The 21,553-nt window shown below is 54.1% G+C and overlaps 8 protein-coding genes across 8 annotated transcripts; 3 read left to right on the top strand and 5 right to left on the bottom strand.

The window, feature by feature from the left end:
• Positions 1–379: 379 nt before the first annotated feature.
• G647_02543 (uncharacterized protein) lies at positions 380–2,221 on the bottom strand (the record flags this gene model as incomplete). Its single annotated transcript, XM_008726892.1, has 4 exons — positions 380–742; positions 1,006–1,062; positions 1,155–1,898; positions 1,970–2,221. The coding sequence occupies 4 exons, from the start codon at positions 2,219–2,221 to the stop codon at positions 380–382; spliced, it is 1,416 nt and encodes a 471-aa protein (XP_008725114.1).
• Positions 2,222–2,819: 598 nt separating this feature from the next.
• On the bottom strand, positions 2,820–4,712 carry G647_02542 (uncharacterized protein; the record flags this gene model as incomplete). Its single annotated transcript, XM_008726891.1, has 1 exon — positions 2,820–4,712. One exon carries the CDS (start codon positions 4,710–4,712, stop codon positions 2,820–2,822), a length of 1,893 nt encoding a protein of 630 aa, XP_008725113.1.
• Positions 4,713–5,604: 892 nt separating this feature from the next.
• On the bottom strand, positions 5,605–6,994 carry G647_02541 (uncharacterized protein; the record flags this gene model as incomplete). Its single annotated transcript, XM_008726890.1, has 2 exons — positions 5,605–6,447; positions 6,527–6,994. 2 exons carry the CDS (start codon positions 6,992–6,994, stop codon positions 5,605–5,607), a joined length of 1,311 nt encoding a protein of 436 aa, XP_008725112.1.
• A 954-nt stretch (positions 6,995–7,948) lies between these two features.
• On the top strand, positions 7,949–9,435 carry G647_02540 (uncharacterized protein; the record flags this gene model as incomplete). The annotated part of the gene is made up of 2 exons (XM_008726889.1): positions 7,949–8,368; positions 8,422–9,435. The coding sequence occupies 2 exons, from the start codon at positions 7,949–7,951 to the stop codon at positions 9,433–9,435; spliced, it is 1,434 nt and encodes a 477-aa protein (XP_008725111.1).
• Positions 9,436–10,061: 626 nt separating this feature from the next.
• G647_02539 (uncharacterized protein) lies at positions 10,062–11,339 on the top strand (the record flags this gene model as incomplete). Its single annotated transcript, XM_008726888.1, has 2 exons — positions 10,062–10,314; positions 10,378–11,339. 2 exons carry the CDS (start codon positions 10,062–10,064, stop codon positions 11,337–11,339), a joined length of 1,215 nt encoding a protein of 404 aa, XP_008725110.1.
• Positions 11,340–11,685: 346 nt separating this feature from the next.
• G647_02538 (uncharacterized protein) lies at positions 11,686–15,534 on the top strand (the record flags this gene model as incomplete). Its single annotated transcript, XM_008726887.1, has 1 exon — positions 11,686–15,534. The coding sequence occupies one exon, from the start codon at positions 11,686–11,688 to the stop codon at positions 15,532–15,534; it is 3,849 nt and encodes a 1,282-aa protein (XP_008725109.1).
• Positions 15,535–16,623: 1,089 nt separating this feature from the next.
• On the bottom strand, positions 16,624–18,598 carry G647_02537 (uncharacterized protein; the record flags this gene model as incomplete). Its single annotated transcript, XM_008726886.1, has 2 exons — positions 16,624–17,875; positions 17,928–18,598. The coding sequence occupies 2 exons, from the start codon at positions 18,596–18,598 to the stop codon at positions 16,624–16,626; spliced, it is 1,923 nt and encodes a 640-aa protein (XP_008725108.1).
• Positions 18,599–20,125: 1,527 nt separating this feature from the next.
• G647_02536 (uncharacterized protein) lies at positions 20,126–20,569 on the bottom strand (the record flags this gene model as incomplete). Its single annotated transcript, XM_008726885.1, has 1 exon — positions 20,126–20,569. One exon carries the CDS (start codon positions 20,567–20,569, stop codon positions 20,126–20,128), a length of 444 nt encoding a protein of 147 aa, XP_008725107.1.
• Between the last annotated feature and the right edge of the window lie 984 nt (positions 20,570–21,553).

Below are 21,553 nucleotides of genomic sequence, written 5' to 3'. Positions count from 1 at the left end.
AAGAGACGATCCGTAGACATCTCTATACTACACATTCCCATCTCCATTCCCACGAACTGTCCTCGATATGCAGGGCGGTGTCGTATACCATACCTACCTATACCAAAGCACTATCATGTACGTACTGTCTGCTTTGTACTCATTTCACACCACACTGGACGTCCCATCTATCTATCTACTCTGCACTTACTTTGAACGATACCCTGTTCTTTTCTTATAGTCTACTCCGTACTCTTTCTTCTCTACTCTACTCGAACCTGCCCTTGGTCGCAGATTCCTAGTCACCACCATGCACCACCACCACCACCACCACCACCACCTCCACCCGCCCCAGACCCTCGCCTTGGCCCTTCCGCGCCATCCATATCGACCTGACTTGTCATGCCTCGCCATTTTCAACAGCATCCGCACTGACTCCCGCACCGCCGTCCACACCACCCTCAGCCACACCACCACCACGACGCACAAACCCAACCTCAATCAAACTCATCATACTCCCCGGCGGGGTCCTGATGGCCAAGATCCCCAGCTTGGTGCCTTCCTCCTCGACCTCGAGGACGAGACCTTCGCCCGCCCTCGCGAACAGGTCGGCCCACTCGGCCTCGTCCCGTTCCTTGGCGTTGCAGAGGAGCATCATCTGCAGGTCCTGCGAGCGTTTGATGCGTTCGAGCGGTTCCGGTAGCGTGTTGACGGCCGGGGGCATGACTTGGTCCATGATGACGAGCTTGGACGTCGCGGTCATCTGTAACATTTGCGGATTGTGTTAGTTATGTCCAGGAGATCAATCTCCGAGTGTGGGCTGTGTGTCAGGGACTGAGGTCTGAAACGTCGAAGGTGTGTGTGTATTGTATGGGTAAGGCGAAGAGTGCAATGATACGGTACGCAGGCAGCCACGGTCAGAATATATAGGCCCTTGACGAGCTATATACCTGACGGCGTACGCGCCGGTGGTGGTGGTGGTGGACGGCAGGGTAAATGACTGAATGACTGAAATGACCGACTTACCGAGGGGATGATGTTGCGGAGGATACGGAGTGCGTACGCGTCCGAGTAACTGTGCAGCTGTTGCGCAAAGGCCGTGCGTAAGTCTTCGTTCCATTTGCCAGAAGAATGATAACACGGTATATCGGGGTAAGGGCTTCCACAAAACTCACAATCATGCGCAGAAAGTAGACGGCCGCGCCCTTGACGGGCTGGGGCGCATAGAAGTCATGGGCCATGAACTCGAACCGACTCCTCAGCGGCTCGGGAATCACGCACGTCGCCGGGTCGCCGGCCCGGGCGATGATCTTGGGCAGATCCTGCACGATCAATTTCACCGTCGGCGCCGTGGATTCGGCGATCGGGATCGAACAGTGGCCCAGCCCACCGGCGACGTCGACAACCACGCCGTCCGGCGGCAGCGACGACCAATCGAATCCGCTCGCCACGTGCCTGTTGGCCATCAACGGGTTGCTCGACATGTGCGTCATCAGCCGGGCGAAGCGGTCGCGCACGGCCGGCGCCCGCGTCTCAAAGTACTCGAACATGGACAGGTCGGTGTCGTAGTAGTGGCTGACGGCTGTGCGGTTGGGTTCCGGCCGTCCGTGGCCCCATTTCTCGAACGTCTCGATCTGGCCCGCCGCGTAGGGGAACGTGCCCTCGACCATGAAGCCCGTGTAGCTTGCGATGCCCGCATCCGTGGCAAGGAGGCGTGACGACGCCGTGTGCGCGACGTGGCCCGGCGTGGGCTCGGTGAAGACGTGGATCGGCATGAGCTGTCGGAGCATTTGTTTCAATTGCGACGCGTCGAGAGAGAGTTGAGACGCCAGGTCCGTGTACGTTATGGTCCCATCGAGGGGCACGGCGGTGTGGATGTTGTAGTGAAACACGTAGCGCAAGGCGTTGAGGTCGTGGCACTGTTGATGAGTTGTGGTGTGAGATGCGGCGTCCGTATGTCAGGTTTCTTCTGAGATCTCCAGGGACTCACGCTTTGGTAGAGATGCCATGTCACTATGTCTTCCGGGCCCGAAGCCAGGTCGTAGAGTCTCCTGGCGGCGGTGCGAAGGTCGAGTCGAGCCCGTTGAATTTCGGGGGTGGCCGCGGGGAAGGTGGATGGCCCGTCCTGGTCGAATGTTGGCTGTGGTTGCTTGTTCGCAGCGAGATATTCTTTGATCTGCCTTGCCGTGGCGAGACAGGTCTCTGCCAGCTTTTCAAGATCTTCTTCTTTCGGGTCAAGCATTGTGTCTGTGAAGCAGGCTAGAAGTGGAACAGGACGAAGAGGGTAGCTGATGGCTGGAAATGGGCCGGGCGGGAAACAAGCTTGCAATGGTCTTGTATACCGTACCTTGTCGACCTAGCCTCTAGTCTGGAGATTCTTTGAAGGATGGTAGCAGTCGCTCATATGTATCCCCAGCGGATCCAGATATTTCGACTGACAGCGCAGCAATGCAGTAGCTCTCGTCGGCGCATAGGAACAGGACTAGTTGCTCACTTGGATCCTCCCAGTTCGCAGATCGCGTGCGGTAGCTGCACTATCAGCACTGCCACAAGCCCGAGGTGGATCGAGTACGATCATGTCGTATAGCATATGCAGAAGCAGAGCCCAAGGTAGGAAAGCGAGAAGAATTATGCAGGGCTGATCGTATTTGAAGCTCCCCAGAGTCTCCCCGGTTGCTGCTGGTGGGGCTTCTCCGGGCTGCCATCTGGTTATGTATGTACATAATTATGTCAACTCTGCGTGCAGCACCTTGTTGCTCCCGTTTACAAACCTCAAGTTCTTCGCGTCTCAAAGCACTCCGCTATATGCGAGACGGTTCACCCTAACAGCATGAATACCCCTACCGCAGTGTTTGGAGATGAAGGAGTTCGTCCACGCGATATCGCCGAAGACGCGGCCGCAGTTCATGCTGCTGGAGCTGAGATTGAGGTTGGAGCTGAAGTAGTATGTTGTCTGCCGCACGGATTTGATAGTCCGGTGTATGCTCCTTGCCCTTCGTGTTTTGGAAGCGCTTGAATTCCCGCTCGATGCTGAATCTCTCCTCCGTCCACGTTCCCATGGACAGTTTCTCTCTCATCTTCTCCCACGAGCATTTGCACAGCTTGAGCGATACGTGACGACCGGCCTTGATGAACTCAACTGGGACCTGGTATACCTTGCTTATATCAATCCAGCTGTGCTTGCCAATATGGCGGCTTTCATCTCCAAATCCGGCCCGTATCTGCATCCCTATCGGCAGTGGCTTGTTGGGCTCAATTGGGATAAGGTGCTTGTTTCGATGTGCATCTTCGCAAGCTTGTTCAGTGTCCGGATCCTTGACCGAGACGATCTGCACCACGTCAGTGCTCCGGGTGTTCCTTGCTAGGATGGCACAATGTCCCTGACTTAATGCACAAAGGCTGACCATCAAAGTGCCGTGAGCCTCATCGAAGGTGCACCGCATCACAACATACTGGTACAGGCAGGACGCAACCTCCAGGCCAAAGCCACGCGCATACGACTCGGCAGCTCCCCTGACTCGACATACACGGCCATGGTATGCCCTAGCATCCTTGATAAGTCCGCTACATGTCAGATTTGGGGTTGTGGCGGTGGTAGGACTTGCTCTAGTCGTAGCTAGTCGTCGCTGCCTTCTTGACGCTAGGAAAGTCCTCAACCGATAGACATTATGGTCGGTGAGTGTTCGGGCTGTAGGGGCTTGATGTTGCTGACTTGAGTCGACCGGAACAGTGGTCATCCCAGTATTGTGACTTTGGCCGGTGCTTGAAGTCCGGGATGGCTGTGATGCAGTCGAGCTAGGTCTTCTGGGAGCAACGACCTGTGATTCTGATCCCTGTGAACCCTGGGTTAACGACATCATTGGAGCTGGCACAGGCCCACGAGATGATTGAGATTTAGGAAGGTCCTCTGCTGGGCAACCTGATCGTTCACCAACTCGTCTTCTGCCGAAGCCCCCCGGCTGTTGGACTACCAGCACGGTATTTTTCATCTGGGTAGCGACGGTATTGGGGTCACTCATATTTTCTGCGACACGACCCACATGTCCCTGTGGTCTGTACATTGCCACTTTTTGCATGTACGAAGCTTGGGTACTAGGATCTACCCGATCGCGTGAGTCGCCACAAACTTGTGCTGATACTCGGGGAACACTGTCGCGCTTCCTGTTGTGACCTTCCTCAACTGCGGCAGCACACGTCAGGTGGGTGTCTTGCTCTCGCTCCAATGAGTTATCCACAGCCGCAGCTGGCGCCTTATTTGAGGTCGCCCGCGCCGTTTGGCTGATATCCAATGTGGTATTCGCAGATGAGAGCCGCTCCCGGTGAAGGTCTGAAGCTGTTTTGGTCGGACGGTGTTGCTGTTGAGAGTCTTTTGGAACCGGTGCCGGTTGGGGCCTGTCCCCTTGGTCATGCAAAGTTTGACGACGGTCTGCCACATAAGTGTCAACAGGTGGCACATGGATCCGGTCTCCATTGTCGAGGACAACATTGTATGTATCTGAAGCTTTTTTTGGATTGTGTATCGTTGGGCCGCAGTCGTTCACCTTCGCCGCCTGCTTCTCAGAGTTTGAGCCATTTTGTGGCAGTGGCACATGATTCCGAAGCGTCGCTGAAGGCTTGTCTTCGTGAGCTGGCTGGAAACCCTTTCCGCGCTTGTTGACCAGGCGACCCTTTAAAGGGGCAGTGATCGTGCGACGGATTGCCTTGAGAAATCGTCTGCCCAAGGATTTGGACATTTTGAAATCACACGATAGTACTGGCACATTCAGTAGGAGAGTTTGTGTTTGGGGAAGTTCATGTCTGGGAAAGAAATGGTCGATCGAAACAAGTAAGGATGCGACGCGACAGATATTGGCAGTAATGGCCTCGAAGGTGAAGATCACTGCCTTGTGCTAAACAATAACATACCATATTACGGCGAGCCCGGCGCAATGACAGTAAATGCAGCGTAACCAAGGCAGCGCTATTTTGAGCATCAACACTGGATAACATCCGCTGAATGTCATAAGCTTGATGCCCCGAAGCCGCTTCGTTCACGTTCACCAAGAGTGCTGCCCCCAGTGCGTCTCAACGGCATTGACTATTGATGAGTGAGTCCGAACATGGTTCGATATTTCGATTCTCTCGTATGTTCTCGAGGAAACGCTGCGTTGTCTGCTTGCTTGGAACGGGCCGGAGCATTCTGTCAACGGTTATGACATGGACAATGAATCGCGGGGAAAGTGTACGGATGCGCCTCAGTATTGCTTGTTGGTTAGGCGATTTCCACAGTAGCACAAATCAGATACACCGTAGCAGGTGAAGCACTGCCGAGATGCAAAGCAAGAAGATGACCGGGGGATAATTTGTGTTGGTGCTCGACGTAACGCAGTGTCGACGACTCAGCAATCTGTATAGTCATTTCGGCTACCGCGTCTTGTCTTGCAAATCGTCCTTCAGAGTCGTAGACCTTTCAACCTGCTCAGATTACTGGGTCTGATGGAGAGGGCAAGCCAGTGTATGAGAACCCCATGTAGTGGAAAACGAGCCGGAGGTGAACAAGATTTGAGATCTGTTTGAGGTTCGTGTGAGACAAACAAAAGGTAAAGGGAAGAGCTTCAGGGCCTCATCCTCTTTTGGCAAGAGCGGTCAAGCAGCCTTGAAACCCTCCTTCCAAACTCCGACAATGCCTTCGCCTTCCCACAGACTCTGCAGTCTCTTCGCGACGTCGCCCTTCACGAGGACAAGATCAGCCCGTTTGCCTTCTGCTACTTCTCCGCGATCATTGAATCCGAATCTCTTGGCTGGCACCGCCGTGGCCGCCCGAAGGGCCTCTGTGACAGTAAAGCCACATTTCTCAACGTACAATTCCAGCTCCATCCACAGGCTCGGCCCAATACCCGTTCCCTTCAGGCCAGCCACGGCATCAGTCCCCGCAACAACATCGATGCCTTCTTCCTTCAGCTTCCTGATCGTCTGAAAGGCATAGTCCAGCTTAGCAGCCGGATCCTTCATGCCGAGAAGATCTTTCATGTTTTGCTTGGCGAAGTCGTCGACGATCCCTTTCTTGTGCGCAATCTCTGCAAATCTGTCTCTCCAGTCCTGCAGCTCAGCTGTCAGACTTGCTAGTACTGTCAAGGTCGGGATGACAAATGCACCGGTCTTCTTGTAGAGGTCGATGATGCTTTGTGGCGGGGGCTGGTCAACAAAGGTGTGGGTAAGACCGTCGGCTCCGGAATTGAGGATGACCTCAGTCATATCCACGCTCAAAGCATGTCCAACGCAAGGGAGACCATGATCGTGCGCAGCCTTGACAACAGCGGTTTGAAGCTCGAGCGTGGCTACGGGGACCGAATTCGTAGGAATAGCAAGCGAACAGCAATTCTCCTGCATCAACTTGATGTAGTTCGCTCCATTGGCTTTTTGGTTCTTGACATATTCCGCTGCATTCTCCGGCGTCAGATTAGGCCACTTCTTGACCAGTTCGATGACCTGCAAGCCGTCAGATCAGGGACTGCATAATGAACCTTCCTGCGATGGAGGGAGCGAGCAGAAGCTGCATTGCACTCACTTCTTCCGTTGGGTGACCGCTGAGGACAATCGGCTTGGGCCACCCGCCTTCGATCGTGGCACCCAGCAGCGAGCTCTTGAGATCAGATAGTGTGACTGTGCCTCCAGTCTTGGCCTTCTCGAGTTCATCGGCGATCGCACTTCTGTGAGTGTTGACAGAATCCAGGTCGGAATGCATGTCGCAGACAGTGGTAACGCCGCTCTTCAAAGGTGATCTTAAGATGTCTTTCATGCTTCCGCCCGGCGGTAAATGCAGCCCGTGACAATGCATGTGTGACTCAATCAAGCCTGGAAGCAAAGTATGGCCTTTGCCGTCGATGACAGTGGCACCTGATGGGTGTTGAGCATGGCTAGAGCCGGTCGAGACGGACGTGATCGTGCCGCTTTCCGAATCAAAGACGACAGTTGCGTTCGAATGTGTGCTATGGCCGTCGAACAAGTCGACGGAGTGGATGACGGTTGGACTCATGGTTATGCTCGCGTCTCGGCAGTCCTCGAAATGGGTGGCTCAGACCAATCTTCTTCCTTGCTTATGTAGCGGTACACTCAGGCTCTACTAATGATCACTCGAATTTCGAGGGAGTCACTTGTAGGTGCGGGTTGGTAGGCAGGCTTTGCACTGTCTTTTGATCTTGAAGCGAGCGGTAAGACTTGGAGATCTTCGTTCCTGCAGGAATCGCTGAGCAAGAAGGAGGCGTAGAGGATGATAGTGTTGTCTACAACGGGCATGAACGGGTCAAGTTGTGGAGGGGCATACGGCGGAGTAGCCGACTCCTTAGCCAGGCACAAACGGTGGGGAGGCGGTGGACTTGGGCTGGACAATGTCTGCTGATTGGCGCATCGTCTCTTACTGTGCATGGTGGGAGGGGGCGGCAAGCTCCCTAAGAATGGATTTTGACGGGGCCGCCGGGGGGCATCAAGAGTAGATTCAGAGTCGGCAATGCCCGATCGAGTGCAAGGCCATTTCACCCAAGCACCCATGTTGAATTGGATGAACAGGTTGGATGGACCAGACTTGATGTGATTGAAGTCCTTGATTCAGGGGCAACCACAATGCCAAGACTTGATGAGCGTGGAGAAGAGCTGAGCGCGGTTCAGTGCTGTATGCGGCGAGCTATGGTGACACGAGTCAGCATGTCAGCGCCTTCGATACTGTGATGGTCGAGTGACACGATCTCGCTGTCGCCGGCTTCTCCCACCGTCCAAAATTGGCAAGGCATGTTTGGTGAATTTGCACTCGGCTCTATTGCCATTTTGGGCTGTCAATGGTCAGTGACGATGCGGCCAACAAAGGTCGCGAGGTAGCAACTCTCCTGTCGACTTTGGTTCTACTAGAGGTGCGGTTTCTACCCACAGGCACTTCTTCTTCCTTGCCAGCATTCGCATACGAAGCGACACTTCGACTGCGCTCTTCTCACTCCAGATGGCGTACTCGCCGTCCCCGACATCCCCCTTAGGCGGGCCTGATGGCAGCGCATACCCCCAACGACAGTCACCCACCCCTCCAGCACAACCCTTGTCGAAGCGGGACAAACGCCGGAACCAGCATGTGGCGCATCAGCAAGAATTGTACAATGAACTGTCCTCGAACCGGGAGCAACACTACCGGGAGCAACTGATCGCCCTGCAACATGACATGAGCCTCATCTCACAAACCGACCCTTACGAGCCCGAACCACTGGAGGACTCACCAGAAGAGATAAATAAGATAACGGAGTTGACGGCGTCCAGCACGCCATACCAGTCTCAAATGTCATCTTTGGCTGGAAAGTGGTACGCCGAGTTTGTGCACGAGATTAGTGATGCAAAGATCGCCAAGGAAGTTGCACTCATACAACTCATGGTAGGACATTCTTGTTCAGCGTGGCCTGGATCTTCCTCTAACGTCCGCGGCAGAACAATCACAACAAGCGCCTCGAAAGACTCAAGTACGAATGTGACTATCGTCTCCACCTAGCCGCCGAAGAATGCGAGCAAATGACCTCCACCCTCCGAGAGCGGCTGTTCCAAGCGCTATCGAGCAAGAGACAACGCCTGATGAAAGAGAAAGAACAACTCGACATTGCAGATACCAATGCGCTCCTCCTCCACCCTAGTCAGTTCAGCATCACCAACCCTGCGAGTCCTGGGGGCAACCACACCAGTCGCAAGACACGCTTCACCCGCCATCGCGAGCAGGAAGACATGAATGGCGTTGGAGAAGTCACGAATAAACGGAAGCGAAAGCTCGCAGATGACGATGTCGGCTCTCCGTCCCGGAATGGCATTTCCACGCCTGGAGAGCGTGGCCGAGCTGCATTGTCAAACCAGACCGCCCCTCTCTACTCTATCCACACACTTTTCACAGAGAAAGAGCTGAACTTTCAGTCACATCAGGCGCAGATCGCGGCTCGACACTTCTTCTCAACCTCCCGCAAGGAAGGTGAGACGGGCAATGCGCGCAATCGACACAAGGTGGATGACGACCAATCACGAGGCTCTGACGGTTCAGCGTCTGAGGAGGACGAGGAACTAGACGCACCTGAGATGGACAGGTCGGCCAGTCAGAATGTGCATGTGACCCGGTCAACTCGCACGATCGGTGGTATAAGTGGCCTGAATGCCTTGAGCGAGCTTGCAGAGAAAGCCGCAACACGTCCGGCGCTGCCATACGCAACCTTGCACACGCATCAAGGAAGGCAAGGCACGTTCCTGCCCCAACCGAGTCGGTTGATGGCCGAAGAGCTCGAAGAAGATCTATTCAAGATCACCCAGTCTGAGAACCAGCCAAAGGGGCAGCTGGACAGGAGGGCAGTTGAGGAAGCCCTCAAACCCTTGTCAGAGTCGAGAAGCAATCTGGCGCCGGACTGGCCAGTGTATCTCGATGTTCATCTGGTGGACGTGGATCCGCGGAAGGCCACCGGCGTATGATGACCACAGAACATGATGAGAACCACCAGCGCTGACTTTGCAATGCACGTAGCTCCTCATCGGAAGCATGTTGTAGCCTAGGCAAGCTATGTGAGGAGAGCACGCTCCGCGACGAAAAGGCCCATGACACTCAAGCAGGAAAGATGCCGGTGGCCGACATGTAATACTAGAAGCGTGGGACGCCCGGCCGGCGATGAACCGAAGCACAGGGCAAAGGCCAATGAGAAGATGGGCTCCGGCAACGGTTATTGAATGGAGCCATCAATCTTCCCCAGATTCGGTGAGATTGACAGCGTCACAGTCCCCTTTTCACCTCGCTTGCACCGTGTGTGCAGCTCCCCGCATTATTCAAGCTTCTGCCCTGCTCCAGCTGCTGAGGCTGGTACGGGGATTTAGGCCTCGAAGCTCCACTGTAGCATCATCTCGCCACGCCGCACCACCGTGCTTTGTGGACAGCGGTGGCATGTCAATGTAACTGTGCCCATGTAGCCGGTCCCGGAGCGGACCTGCAAATGCTCGACTCTGGCAAGATATAATACCTCCTCCTCGCGCACGTTCAGCTACTTGATGTCCTCCCATCTCCCGAAGCTCTCGACAGACCACGGGCCCGAAGAACGCATCTCAATATGTGGTCGCCACTCTATGTCCTAGCATCTGTCCTCGTCTTGCCGGGCTTCTGTCAGAATAGCACAAACACCTCTGTCCCTACTGGCGCTTATCCTTTCTCCGTGTATACACTGACCGCCGAGAACATCACTGCTAAGCTCATCCCGTATGGAGCAAGCCTGACATCTCTTCTGGTACAAGATCGCGACGGCAATTACCAGGATGTGGTCGTCGGCTATGACAATGCTACACAGTATCTGACTGATAGCCAGAGTGAGTCCCTTGAAGGAAATCCCAATCCTGACTTTGGCTTTCTTCCGGCTAACGACGAGGCAGCAAATCATACCTATTTTGGCCCGATTGTGGGAAGATTTGCAAATCGCATCAAGAACAGCACCTTCACGCTGAATGGACAGAGTTACCACATCCCCGCGAATGAAAACGCTGGTGCGGACACGCTGCACGGTGGCACGGTTGGATATGACCAGCGAAACTGGACCGTTGTGGCTTCGTCACCATCCAGCATCACCTTCAGCCTGCTCGACACCGGCTTCCAGGGATTCCCGGGGACGGTGCTGACCATTGCAACTTACACGCTGGGCAGTGCAGCAAGTGGCCCTCAAGGTGAAATCAGGCCGAGATTGACAAGCAGTATAGTGTCCACAGCCCTCGACCAAGACACACCCATTATGCTGGCGAACCACATTTACTGGAATCTCAACGCGTTCAAGCAAGCCACTATCTTGAATGATACCACCCTGTGGATGCCCTACTCGGATCGATACATTGCTGTCGATTCGATCCTAATCCCTACTGGCGACCTGGGCTCCGTTACGAACGTCTCGGCCTTGGACTTCCTGTCGCCGAAGCTCCTAGGAGATGCTGTTGACGATGCTGCTGGTGTGTGCGGAGCAGGCTGCACTGGCATCGACAACGCCTTTATTCTCGACAGACCAGCAAATGCAGGTCCTGCGGCCTCAAATTTCCCCGTGCTCCGCTTGTGGTCGGAAACGACGGGCATCCAGTTGGACGTGTCGACCAACCAACGAGGGCTGCAGATATATACATGCAATGGCCAGAACGGCACCATACCAGTCAAGGCGAGTCAGCAGACAAGGAACAATGGCACACAAGGGGCAGCCAGATTTGTCAACAAGCATGGATGTATTGTGATAGAAACCCAGGCGTGGATCGATGGCATCAACCATCCGGAGTGGGGAGTTGGCCAGGATGAGATTTTCGGGCCTACAACAGGGCCGGCCGTGAACTACGCGACATATGACTTCTCGACATTTTGAGAAGAGAAAAGCGTGAGACGCGACTGGCGGACGAGGCTGCGAGGCTGAATTCTTCTGTCCCGCAGCCAATCAGAGGCTCTGTGTTCGACGTCATATAGTAAACAAACAAGTCCTTCCCAAATCCTCTAGACAAAGTCCAGAAGCATCGTTAGACAGCTAGTGAACGATTACTCTGTCGAGCTAACCTGTATTGAACCTATCGCCGCAGGGGATTAACACGTCGAATTTTATCTTGTGTATGGTTTGAATAGGCCCATGTTGTTGTGGTCAAGGCGCGGACCATCACGAGGTTGATCGCGCATACCAGCCTAATCCACCGTCGGCTGCCCTGGCCCGTACCGCTACAATGCTGCGGTCACCATCGATTGCCTCTCAATACCGCGACGACCTGAGCTCACCTGATCCACTCGCAACTTCTCTCAATGATGAGCACAACATTGGCATTGGCGCCTGTGCAAGTCGGAAGCCTGCGCCCCAACGACCATCAATTGTCACCATAAAGAATGTAGCCAGGCACACCAAATCGAGCTCTCAAAGTAACGAACCATTCCCATCGTCACCGTTTTGCGCCGTCTCAGAACAGCACCTGAGCCCTTGGAAGATTCGAGTGACAGTGGAAGCGGAGCCAGAGAACGCAGACATGGAGGGAAACAATCCAATGACCAGAGCGAGAAGGCGGACCACGAAGATATCGTTGCAGAACAACCCATCCCCAACAGACGATGCGAAGAGTCCGGCTCGAGGAAGAAAACCGCATGCAAATACTAAGAGGGGCGCAACTCCTGAGCGTACAGGGCGAAATTCCAGTCGGAGCCGGAGACAGAGTGTGACAGACTTGGACATAATACCGTTGGGAGACGATTCTGAAAGGGACGACTGGCTGAAGCAGAAGAAGTCGCCGCGCAAAAGACGAAGCCCTCGAAAATATGCTACAGTGGCGGATACTGGAGCACAGTCAACCTCATCGAAGTCAAAGTCAAACAACGCACAATCTGATCTTAGACCGGATACCGATGTCGAGGGCGGAGACGCGACTGGCGAGCCAGGTCCCGCATGGGGAAGCGAGGCAGCAATGCCTGAGAAGCTTGAGCTGCATCAGGCGCTTGTCCGACCACGCGGCGTGTCAACGAGTTCCAGCTACAATGAAGGCCGTACCGGGCAGGATTCAATTGCCAACGCGAGGATCAAAATCTCCGCCCACCAGGCTCAATTGCAAGCACGGAAAGTATCCGCTAACAGCGCGATGAGCTATCCGACTCCCTCACCTACTTCCTCCTATCATGGGGACTCTGATGAGGTTGAAAAATCTCTTGGGGAGGAGCCTGCTGCAAATCATGGAAGTGAAGGTTTTGACACAATGCTAGAGAGCGAAGGTTTCACGATGATTGATTTGGACACCTTGCCTTCAGTGAAGCGATACCTCAGCAGTCCATCGGAAGAGGGAGTGGCTGCAGGTTCGGGTACGGCACAAATGCACAGTTTGACAACTATGGGACATCCGGCGCCGCCGACCAAGAACGACATCAGGGCTTCCTTATCACCAATACCTGAGCAGGCAGTGGCCTATCCCGCCTTGAGAGTGGATGAAAGTGACATATCGAGCACTGTACCCTCATCGCCACCCACGTCCGAGCAGAACGGGAGCCTGCTTAAGGCCTCGTCTTCATCGAGACCTGGTCTCATGCGGAAAGTAACGCCACAGCCGTGTTCATCTCCCAAGCATGTGTCACCACCAAAACACCAACCTCGACGAACACCACAACACCAGCATCGGGCATCAGCCGGCGCTCTTTTTGCGGGTATTGCATTGCAGGAAATCATGTCACCCGGCCCCAGCACTGAGAAAGCGCTACCACACGAGAACATCCTGACTTCGCAACCACCAACCTCGCATGGTCAGGATGCTTTGTTCAACGGCTTCGACTCCGGTACTCAACGCGAGCTCAGAGCCGGCCTTCGCTTCGGCGAAGAGCTTGCAAAGAGACAGGTACCAGAATTGCCAGCTCAATCAACCGCCTCTGTAAGTCGAGAAAAGACAAATACAGGATCGGACAGATCATCAACCCACGAGAGAGTTGAGTCACGTATCGGTGACAAAAGCAGACGAACTCACCAGGAACCACCGGCTAATGGCGCTGGAACTCATAGCAATTCAAACCTCAATAGCACCCAAGTCATGGAGAATGCGCCGCAGACGCCGCAGAATAAAGCTTCTCCGCCATCAGAGCCGGTCATTCTAGACACTCAAGCTAGGCGAGAACGCGAATGGCAACTTGAGAGGGAGGCTGTTTCCAGACAGATTCAAGAAGCTTCTACAAGCCAGGTCATAGTCATCGATAGCGACAGTGAAGTTGAAGAGCGGCCGACAAGACCACGAGAGGAATCAGGCATCCGTTCTCGTTTGGATGACGAAGCTGGGGACGAGACGGACATCTGGCTAGCAGAGGCCAAGAGCTCTTCGAGCCCACCGCGCGGAGGGACTAACGACTTGTTCACTCGCAGCGAACAGCGCAAGCAGCAGGAACGGGCCAAGGAAACAGTCAATCGACCTAGGAGGAGCTTGATCCCCAGTCCGTGGAAGAGAGGCGAAGATGTCGAAGTGCCCATCGAGCAAAGCGCATTCTTATCGACGAACATGGATGAAGCAAGCGGCCTTATGGCTTATCAAGGCCCTGAGAACGATGTGAGATTTGGAGCTAGTCAAATCCAGCGGCAGCAATTGAGACAGCGGAGTAACAGCGGAAAATTCGACATCGATCTTATGGCCGGGACGCCCAAGAAGGACGCCGTGGAGGAAGAAAGTGTCGACGAATCAAGAGACCATGGTGTCGATGAGGACGACCACGACGCGCAGCCTCGAGATGATTCTGGCGGCGGTCACCATGAAGAGCCCTCAGTTTCACTTACGCACGAGGAGCTGTACGAGAACGACAAATCGACGGACGGGACCTCGGATCTTTCAGTAGTAACCTCTTCGCCTCCACAGCCCGTCAAAATCCCCGTGAATTTCAACGACTCTTCCATATCCTTTTCGACGCCACAGCCAGAGCGCCAGACTTCAGCGACGCAGCGGCCGTCCTTTGACGCGCAGGAGGCAGGATCTCCTCCCCGTCCACCGACACCACGGTCTGCTATGAAAGGCTCCCGAGAGAGCATGGCTTTCTCTCGGCCTGACACGCCGACCATGATAAGAAGAGTGATCTTTAGTGGCAGATCCAGAGGTGTGGATGTCGATGGTCAAGAGAGCAGTTTCAGCATGCGGTCCTCAAGCGATGATACTTCATTCGGGGACGAGGTTGGAAGGCAGTTGAGGCAAGAGCTTCACGCGGCAGAAGCTGAACCTGCACAGCCTCATCCTCTTCGACAGGAGGTTGAAATAGAGGAAGGAGGACATCAAGTCGTAGCAAGTCAGGAGAATCCGCCACAGACGGAAACACCAGCAACGGAGCCCAATAAAGGCTGGGGCAGTTGGATTTGGGGCTCGAAGCAAAAACCCGACAATTCTTCCCAGCCAGAAGGGCAACGCAAGACCGACCATGCGCCAAATTCAAAGTCAAAGCCAACGTCAGCGTCCTACACAACTTCAAAAAATGCAGCGACCCAACAACCACACCAAGACCAGCACCCGGAGGCTGGATGGCAGCGAACCAAATCCTCAATCCCTTCTTCTGCCAAACCATCTCACTCTGTCCCCAACATCGATCAGACACATCTTCCACTACCATCCTACCTCCTCGCCCCCTCCTATCCATCGGACCCCCTTCGCAGCACTAGAACACCTCTCTCCACAACCGGCGAGTTCACAAATACCCACTTCCGCACCCTGCACATCATATATAGGAAGTCGCTGCGCCCGAAATTCCATCCTCCGCCTCGCGATCAAATCCGCGACGAAGTCTGGGCCCTACGCGGCAAGCAGATGATTGTGGATGAGACCAAGAACGGACTCATTAAGGGCGAGTTCGTCTGGACGGTCGGTGACGGCGAGGTCGAGGTGTTGGAGCGGTTCATGCAGGAGTGCGAATTCTCCATGGGTTGGTATGCTGGGCGAAAGGTGAGCGAAGGGCCTACCACTGCCAGGGAGGTGACGTGGGGATGGACGGCCGAGGAGTTGTGCGAGAGACTCTGTCGGATTGTGGTGGGGGAGGTCGTGCGCGAGGAGGAGAGGAAGGTTAAGAAGGAACGGGAGAGCTAGCGTGGAGATGGTGTCGAGATGGTGTCGAGATGGCGTGGTAGGCTAGGGTAGGATATGGTGGTGTAGGGCAGGGTAGAGTAGGACAACGTACAGTAGATGGACGGTGTCTCGCGTGTATGTCGTCTATGTTTTTCTGCCCTTGAGCGGTTTCCGAGCGGATTGCGGTAGATCAAGGTACCACTTGACTTACGTGCAGTTGTATGAACGTAAGTACGTATGTATGTATCTATGTTATATACATACTGTCGAGTCAACGGATTGATGATAGTGTAAGTATAAGCTCACGAATGAACGAACGCGACGGCGACAGCAACTCCTCGCGGTCCCTACTTAGGCTGGATCATATCATTTTTTTTTTTTTTCGAACACTTACTCGTCGCGTTGATTCAAAAAGGACCCCATGCGTCCATGCATACATGCATGTATAAGTCGCACTCAGGTCTAATGTCGAGCGTGACGGGATGAGGTATATATAGACGGATAGGGATTTCATTTCCTTCTCAGTCGATGATCCTGGAGGAGCTAATTGTGTCGTTGCTTGACATCCTACATACACACACACACACACACACACACACACACACACACACACACACACACACACACACACACACACACACACACACACAGAGGCGAAGGTGGTGAGCGAGGGATGTTCAAAACTGCACGTTTTAAGCACGAGAGAGTGGCTCACAGCGGCGACCTGTCGTTCTATTCGGTATGCCAAGAAGAGAGCCGTAAGAAAAGGCCCATGTGATATCGAAGCCATGGACGGGGCCGGAAGTGGCTCGAGAAAAAAAGGTCCATCGCTGGCGGGGGTGGCATCATCTGGCATGCACGGCTTTCGCTACTGTAGTTCGTCGCTGAGAGGTCATCTGATCGCGTGCGCTGTCCGCCTCCCACCCTGGAGACCGAGCGAGATGATGGCGTGTTTGTTGGCGGAAGTGAGTGGTCGCTTGAATATGCGAGCTCGAATGGTGTATTGTCCCTTAAAATGAGTGGTCGCTTGATGTGCGAGCTCGGGACCTCTATGCTTTCGCCAGGAGGATTTGATGCCGACGGTTCTTCACCACAACATCACACCGTCTCTTACACGTCCATTGATTCGAAAAGAGACTCTGGGCGACGCTCCGCCCTCAATTCCGTCAGAATCTCGCCCAAGCTGGTCACAAAGCTGATATTTTGGCCGCACAAATCTAAAGTCCCACTCTGTGCAAGTTTATGTTGGATAGGATCCCTGCCATGTAGCTGCAACGGTTCCCATATGATGATTCTATTACTTTCTTCCACTGTATATTCTTCTGCGATCTCTGCAAGGACTTGAATTGCGCAGCCGTCGATTCTGGTACAGTGGCGCATGTCGAATATGAGAGCCGTCTCTTCAGTCGCGGCTGGCCACGAATGCGAGCGGTGTACACGAGACTCCGATGGATCGGCGTGCCTCCGGGCGTCGATGCGGTCTTTGAGATTGTTGGTGTTGACGAATGTCAATGGCCCAGAGACGGTGACGAAGATTGTCCGCGTCGGACACGGTGTTGCAATCTGAGCGAATTCTGGATCGGCAGGTACTTCCGATGAAAGGGAGTCAAGGATGCGAATGGTTGTGCGCCATCCTCCGATGATGAACAGTGACAAGATCGACCAGCCTAGGCCTAACGCCATGCCCAGGGAGACGGAGTGAAATACAGTGGCCGCGGAGACCACTGCCATGAGAGCGAGCTCTGGCCATGCCCGTATCTTCGCGAAGAACAGGATCTCGTGAGGACACTCTTCCACCATAGAAACCCCAACCACGGCAATCATGGCGGCGAGGACTCCCCTGGGCAGGTAGTAGAATGCCGGTAAAAGGAAGAGGATGCAGAACAGAGTCATGATGCTGAGCAGGACATTGCTCATGGGCGTTCTTCCACCTGTCGAGAAGTTCAACTTGCTCCTGCCGTACCCGCCGAAAGCAGGCAATGCAAGAAAGCTGCCACCAATGATGTTGGAAACCCCGAGTGCTATCAGCTCCTGATCCGCGTTGGCGGGAAGGGTAATGGCGGCTCTGCCCTCGCTTGCTTTTCGCAAGCTCTTAGCCGTCAAGGAGGATTCGAATAGTCCGACCAAAGCAACCAGAAAAGATGTGATGACGAGACTCGAAATCTCGACGTGCTGTAGACTAAAGGGCCAATGGAAAGGCAAAGCACCGGTCTTCGGTGTTTGGATGTGGCCAAGCACCTGAAGACCATGCTCGTGCCACTGTAACCACCATGTTAACACGCCCGCTGTTGCGACGACGACGAATCTGTCTGGAATGTATGCAACTGCGCGGGATCTCCGTTCTAGAGAATCCCTAAAGTGGCTTTGCGTTTCATTAGCAGGCTTTCAGGTCTTACGGGAGCAGCAATACCTACCGGAGTGTCATGACAACGACAAAGCTTGTGATTGACAAAATGGAGGTCAGCATATGTGCTCGGCCTACATTTGTCACGATGAAGACGAGTTTTTGCGCAGGGCTTCCTCCGGCGACATGCGAGTCTTCCCTTGCCAACGTTCCAAGTCCCAGTCCTGTCACTGTTTGTTCTATCAGAACGTTGAGCCCGAGGGCGCCAATGACGCCACGCATAAGAGGTCGGCTGAGGACAGAGTCCACGTACCCGAACCGGCTCAGCCCTGTGACAAACAGAAGTGCTCCTGTACACGCAGTGACGGTGCCGGCTATTTGTGCGCTGATAAGATTGTTCTCGTCGTCGCTGCTGCCCGAGGTTGACGCCGCAACAACAGTACCTACGAGTAGAGAGCCCGGCGCTTCAGGCCCGACCACCATCAAAGAACAAGTACCCAGGAGCGCATAAAGAAGCGGGTTGATGACAAATGAGTAGAGGCCACTGATCGGATGAGCATGGCCCAGAAGGGCGAAAGATACAGACAACGGGACATATAGGGATGCTACGGTCAAGGAGCCGATGAGGTCCCCTGTAAACCATTCCCATCTGTACTCCCTGATCCATCTGAGGAATGGGAAATATCTCGGCAAGTGCGTCGATGGGCCTCCTGACCAGCGTTGGCCTCGCAAGAAGGACATGTTTCTAGGTTTTGACTCTGGCGTTGTGCCGCGATCTTCAGACGGAGATGTGGATGCGGTGTTATTGGACCGCTGGGAATATCGCTTGAGGAGATGATGATACTCGTTTGATTCCGTCTCGTCCATTGGTCCTCACGCTCGCAACACTGAGGTGTGATCGAAGGAGAGAATCTTGAAGTTTTCGGAACATTGGTGGATATGTTCAGAGATACGTTCACCACGCTCACTGGTAAATGGTGACATGTCGGCGACATCAGCTGGAAGCAGGTTCTGCACTCTTTTTGGATTGCGTGACCTCAGATAATCGGTCCGCGATTGGTCATTGTGACTAGCGAGGCGTCAAGATGGCATCTTGTGCCGATGCAGGGGGTGGTCTTCACGGCGTGGGTGGAAGACCTGCGTGGGGGCTCGATAAATTCGAGTTGGCATTTATATTCAGTTGAGGGGAATTAATTGTACTCTGTACGGAGTACGGAGTACTGTAAGTGAGAATTCACTGGGACGGAGTGAGCTTTAAATGAGCGAGCACGTGACGAGTTCAAAAAGCGGCGGCACCGTCCATCGGTCGGCTAAGCTTCCTCATCTGTGTCGGGGAGCGTGGAAGAACGAAGTCTAGCCGTCGGCGCGAAGCTGGACCACGTACAACAGATAATGAGCATCCTCCAGATCGATCCCAGTTCAGTTACTGGCCGGCTACAAACTCTGTGCCCCAGGCCCCGTCAACAAGTCGATTGTAAATTACGCAATTGAATGCGCGTCGTGATTATTGTGCCTGTTTCGCCGGATATTCTTCCTGTGGAATGCCTCATTGTCCTGAGCAGGACTTCGCCGCTGGCGAAACTATCCTCACGCGAAGAACCTTCGACAAACTATGCGACTTCAAGAAGTAGATTCCAGCCAGTGAACCATGGAGCTATTAGTTCGACAGGTCAGAGCGGTCGAGCAAATGGCAGATCCGGCAGGTCCGAGCGGGTGGACGTCATGCGTGGCCTACACTCAGAGACTCATTCTAGGAGTCGTTGACCCTGCAACCCCTAAGGACGTGGACCTGTTCGTCACGTATTATGAGTTGTCAGAACGGGTCAAATTGCAAGCCATAAATCAAGATCGGAAGGGGGATTCGACAAGGGTTAACTTCATGGAATTGAACTTGGGTATCAAATCTGTCTTATCGAAGGTGTAATGATCTGCGAGCTCGTGGTGAGATCCGGCATGTATTCCCTGCTTCGAGACGGTTCCTTTCATCTTCTGGAAGCCCATTGCCCCGGCAGTCCTGTGCGGGCAGTTTCCATCTCAGTGGGCTCGCCATCAAGACGCGAGCAGAGTCGGAGTGGTACAAATTGTTGTTTCAATGGCCCCAAAGACGTTGAAATGAAGCGCGGGTGTTGGCAGTGGCATCGTGTAGAAGCGGGGCGGCGCTTGCTCGAAGAAAGTCGTTTACTCAAACAATAGTTGCTCTTCGTACCTCGTGTGCGCATCACGTTGCCGGGGAATCATGTTCGAGGAGCCGTTGACGTCTCAAGCAGATCATGCGGGACCACAAGCTGCTGACAGGATATTCTGCGGGGGTCCGACCGTGTAGTAACCGTCACCAGGATTACCCGGAATGGTTGCAGAGTAACCAGCGCTGCCGACAAATCTGCAGGGTCCGTATCCCGCAACCACTCCGATCTGATTGATAGTCACATCGTTGCAGTCGCCGATTGCATTCGCAGGTAGCCCGAGACATTCAATATTCCCTAGGTCGTACCAAGAACCGTCGGAGGGAACCCACATCCCATAAGATTGACTTCCTCCAACGAACACGACGTTGGTTGGCCAGGCATCGGCGCTCGCCGCAAAGGCAGCATTGGTGAGAGGTGATCTGGGCTTGAGGTAGTCGGGGTTGAGTGACTTTCTGACGATGGGATTTGCGGATGCCTTGCCGAGAAGTGCCGTGATCCAGAAGGCCACAATAGTAATGGCATACATTTTGGCGTCTTTGAAGCGTCAGTCGTTCGGAAACTTAATGAGGATGACGAGTCAAAGGTTGATGGTGAGCACTCACTTGGCAGAAAGCAAGAGATTGCGGTCCTCTTATCTAACAGCTGAGAAAGAAGTTGCCAAAGACTGCCCTGTTCAACTTCACTTTACCGCCACTTCACTCTGCTTCTGGGCTGCCTTGGACCCGCAGCCTGTTTCGGATCGCAAGAGATGACCACCCGGATTTCCTGCAAAGTAACTTGACCAAATGAATGACGTTCTTCTCCGGTTGATGATTTGAGTACGTGAAGCTGTACGAGAGATGGAAACGAATGACAGGTGAAGGGAGAGATTGCAGGCCCCGCGATTCACAGATTGAATTCTCGACGGACAAGATCGCAATGCCACGCCTCAAAGACCCGAGTTCTCGAACGAACGTGAAGACAGCAAGTGTGTGGAAGAAGTTGAGGTCGGCTAGGATGGTAGGCCAGGAAAATATTGAGCGCGCCTAGAGAGGCCAAGCGACCGATTGAGGTTTGAGCGGACCAAAGATGATGCCAGTTGCCGCGTGGCGTCGAGACGGAATCAACTGAAGCGCCTGGCGCAAAGAGGCGGGCAGACCCTCCTGCACACAGATCGGGCACACCTCAGTCGGCCATGGTTATAGATCTCGAGAAGCTGTTGAAGGAAATGGGTGGCAAAGCTGCAGGTGGAATCGAGAAGTTCCAGAACTGTGTGCTCGAGGCAAAGACGGTCGTTGGTCAAACGCAGATCTCTTGACTCGGCACAGCTCGTAACAGTTCTGCGAGTGGCGTTCGCAGTCCGCAAGCTCTTGCAGAAGCTTGTGGATGCGCTCTGGGACGGGCCACGCAGGTGGAGCTATGGATTTGGGATAATGCGACCGAACAGACCCAGTTGTGCCCAGTGAACTGAGCAGACTCAGGACGATGTTGACGTGCGCCTGAGGGAATATTTCGGCCACACAGCTTCAAG

Source organism: Cladophialophora carrionii (genome assembly GCF_000365165.1).
Source record: "Cladophialophora carrionii CBS 160.54 unplaced genomic scaffold supercont1.2, whole genome shotgun sequence".
NCBI lineage: Eukaryota > Fungi > Ascomycota > Eurotiomycetes > Chaetothyriales > Herpotrichiellaceae > Cladophialophora > Cladophialophora carrionii.
The sequence above is the reverse complement of the archived record's forward strand: the minus strand, read 5'-3'. Positions and strand labels throughout refer to the sequence as shown.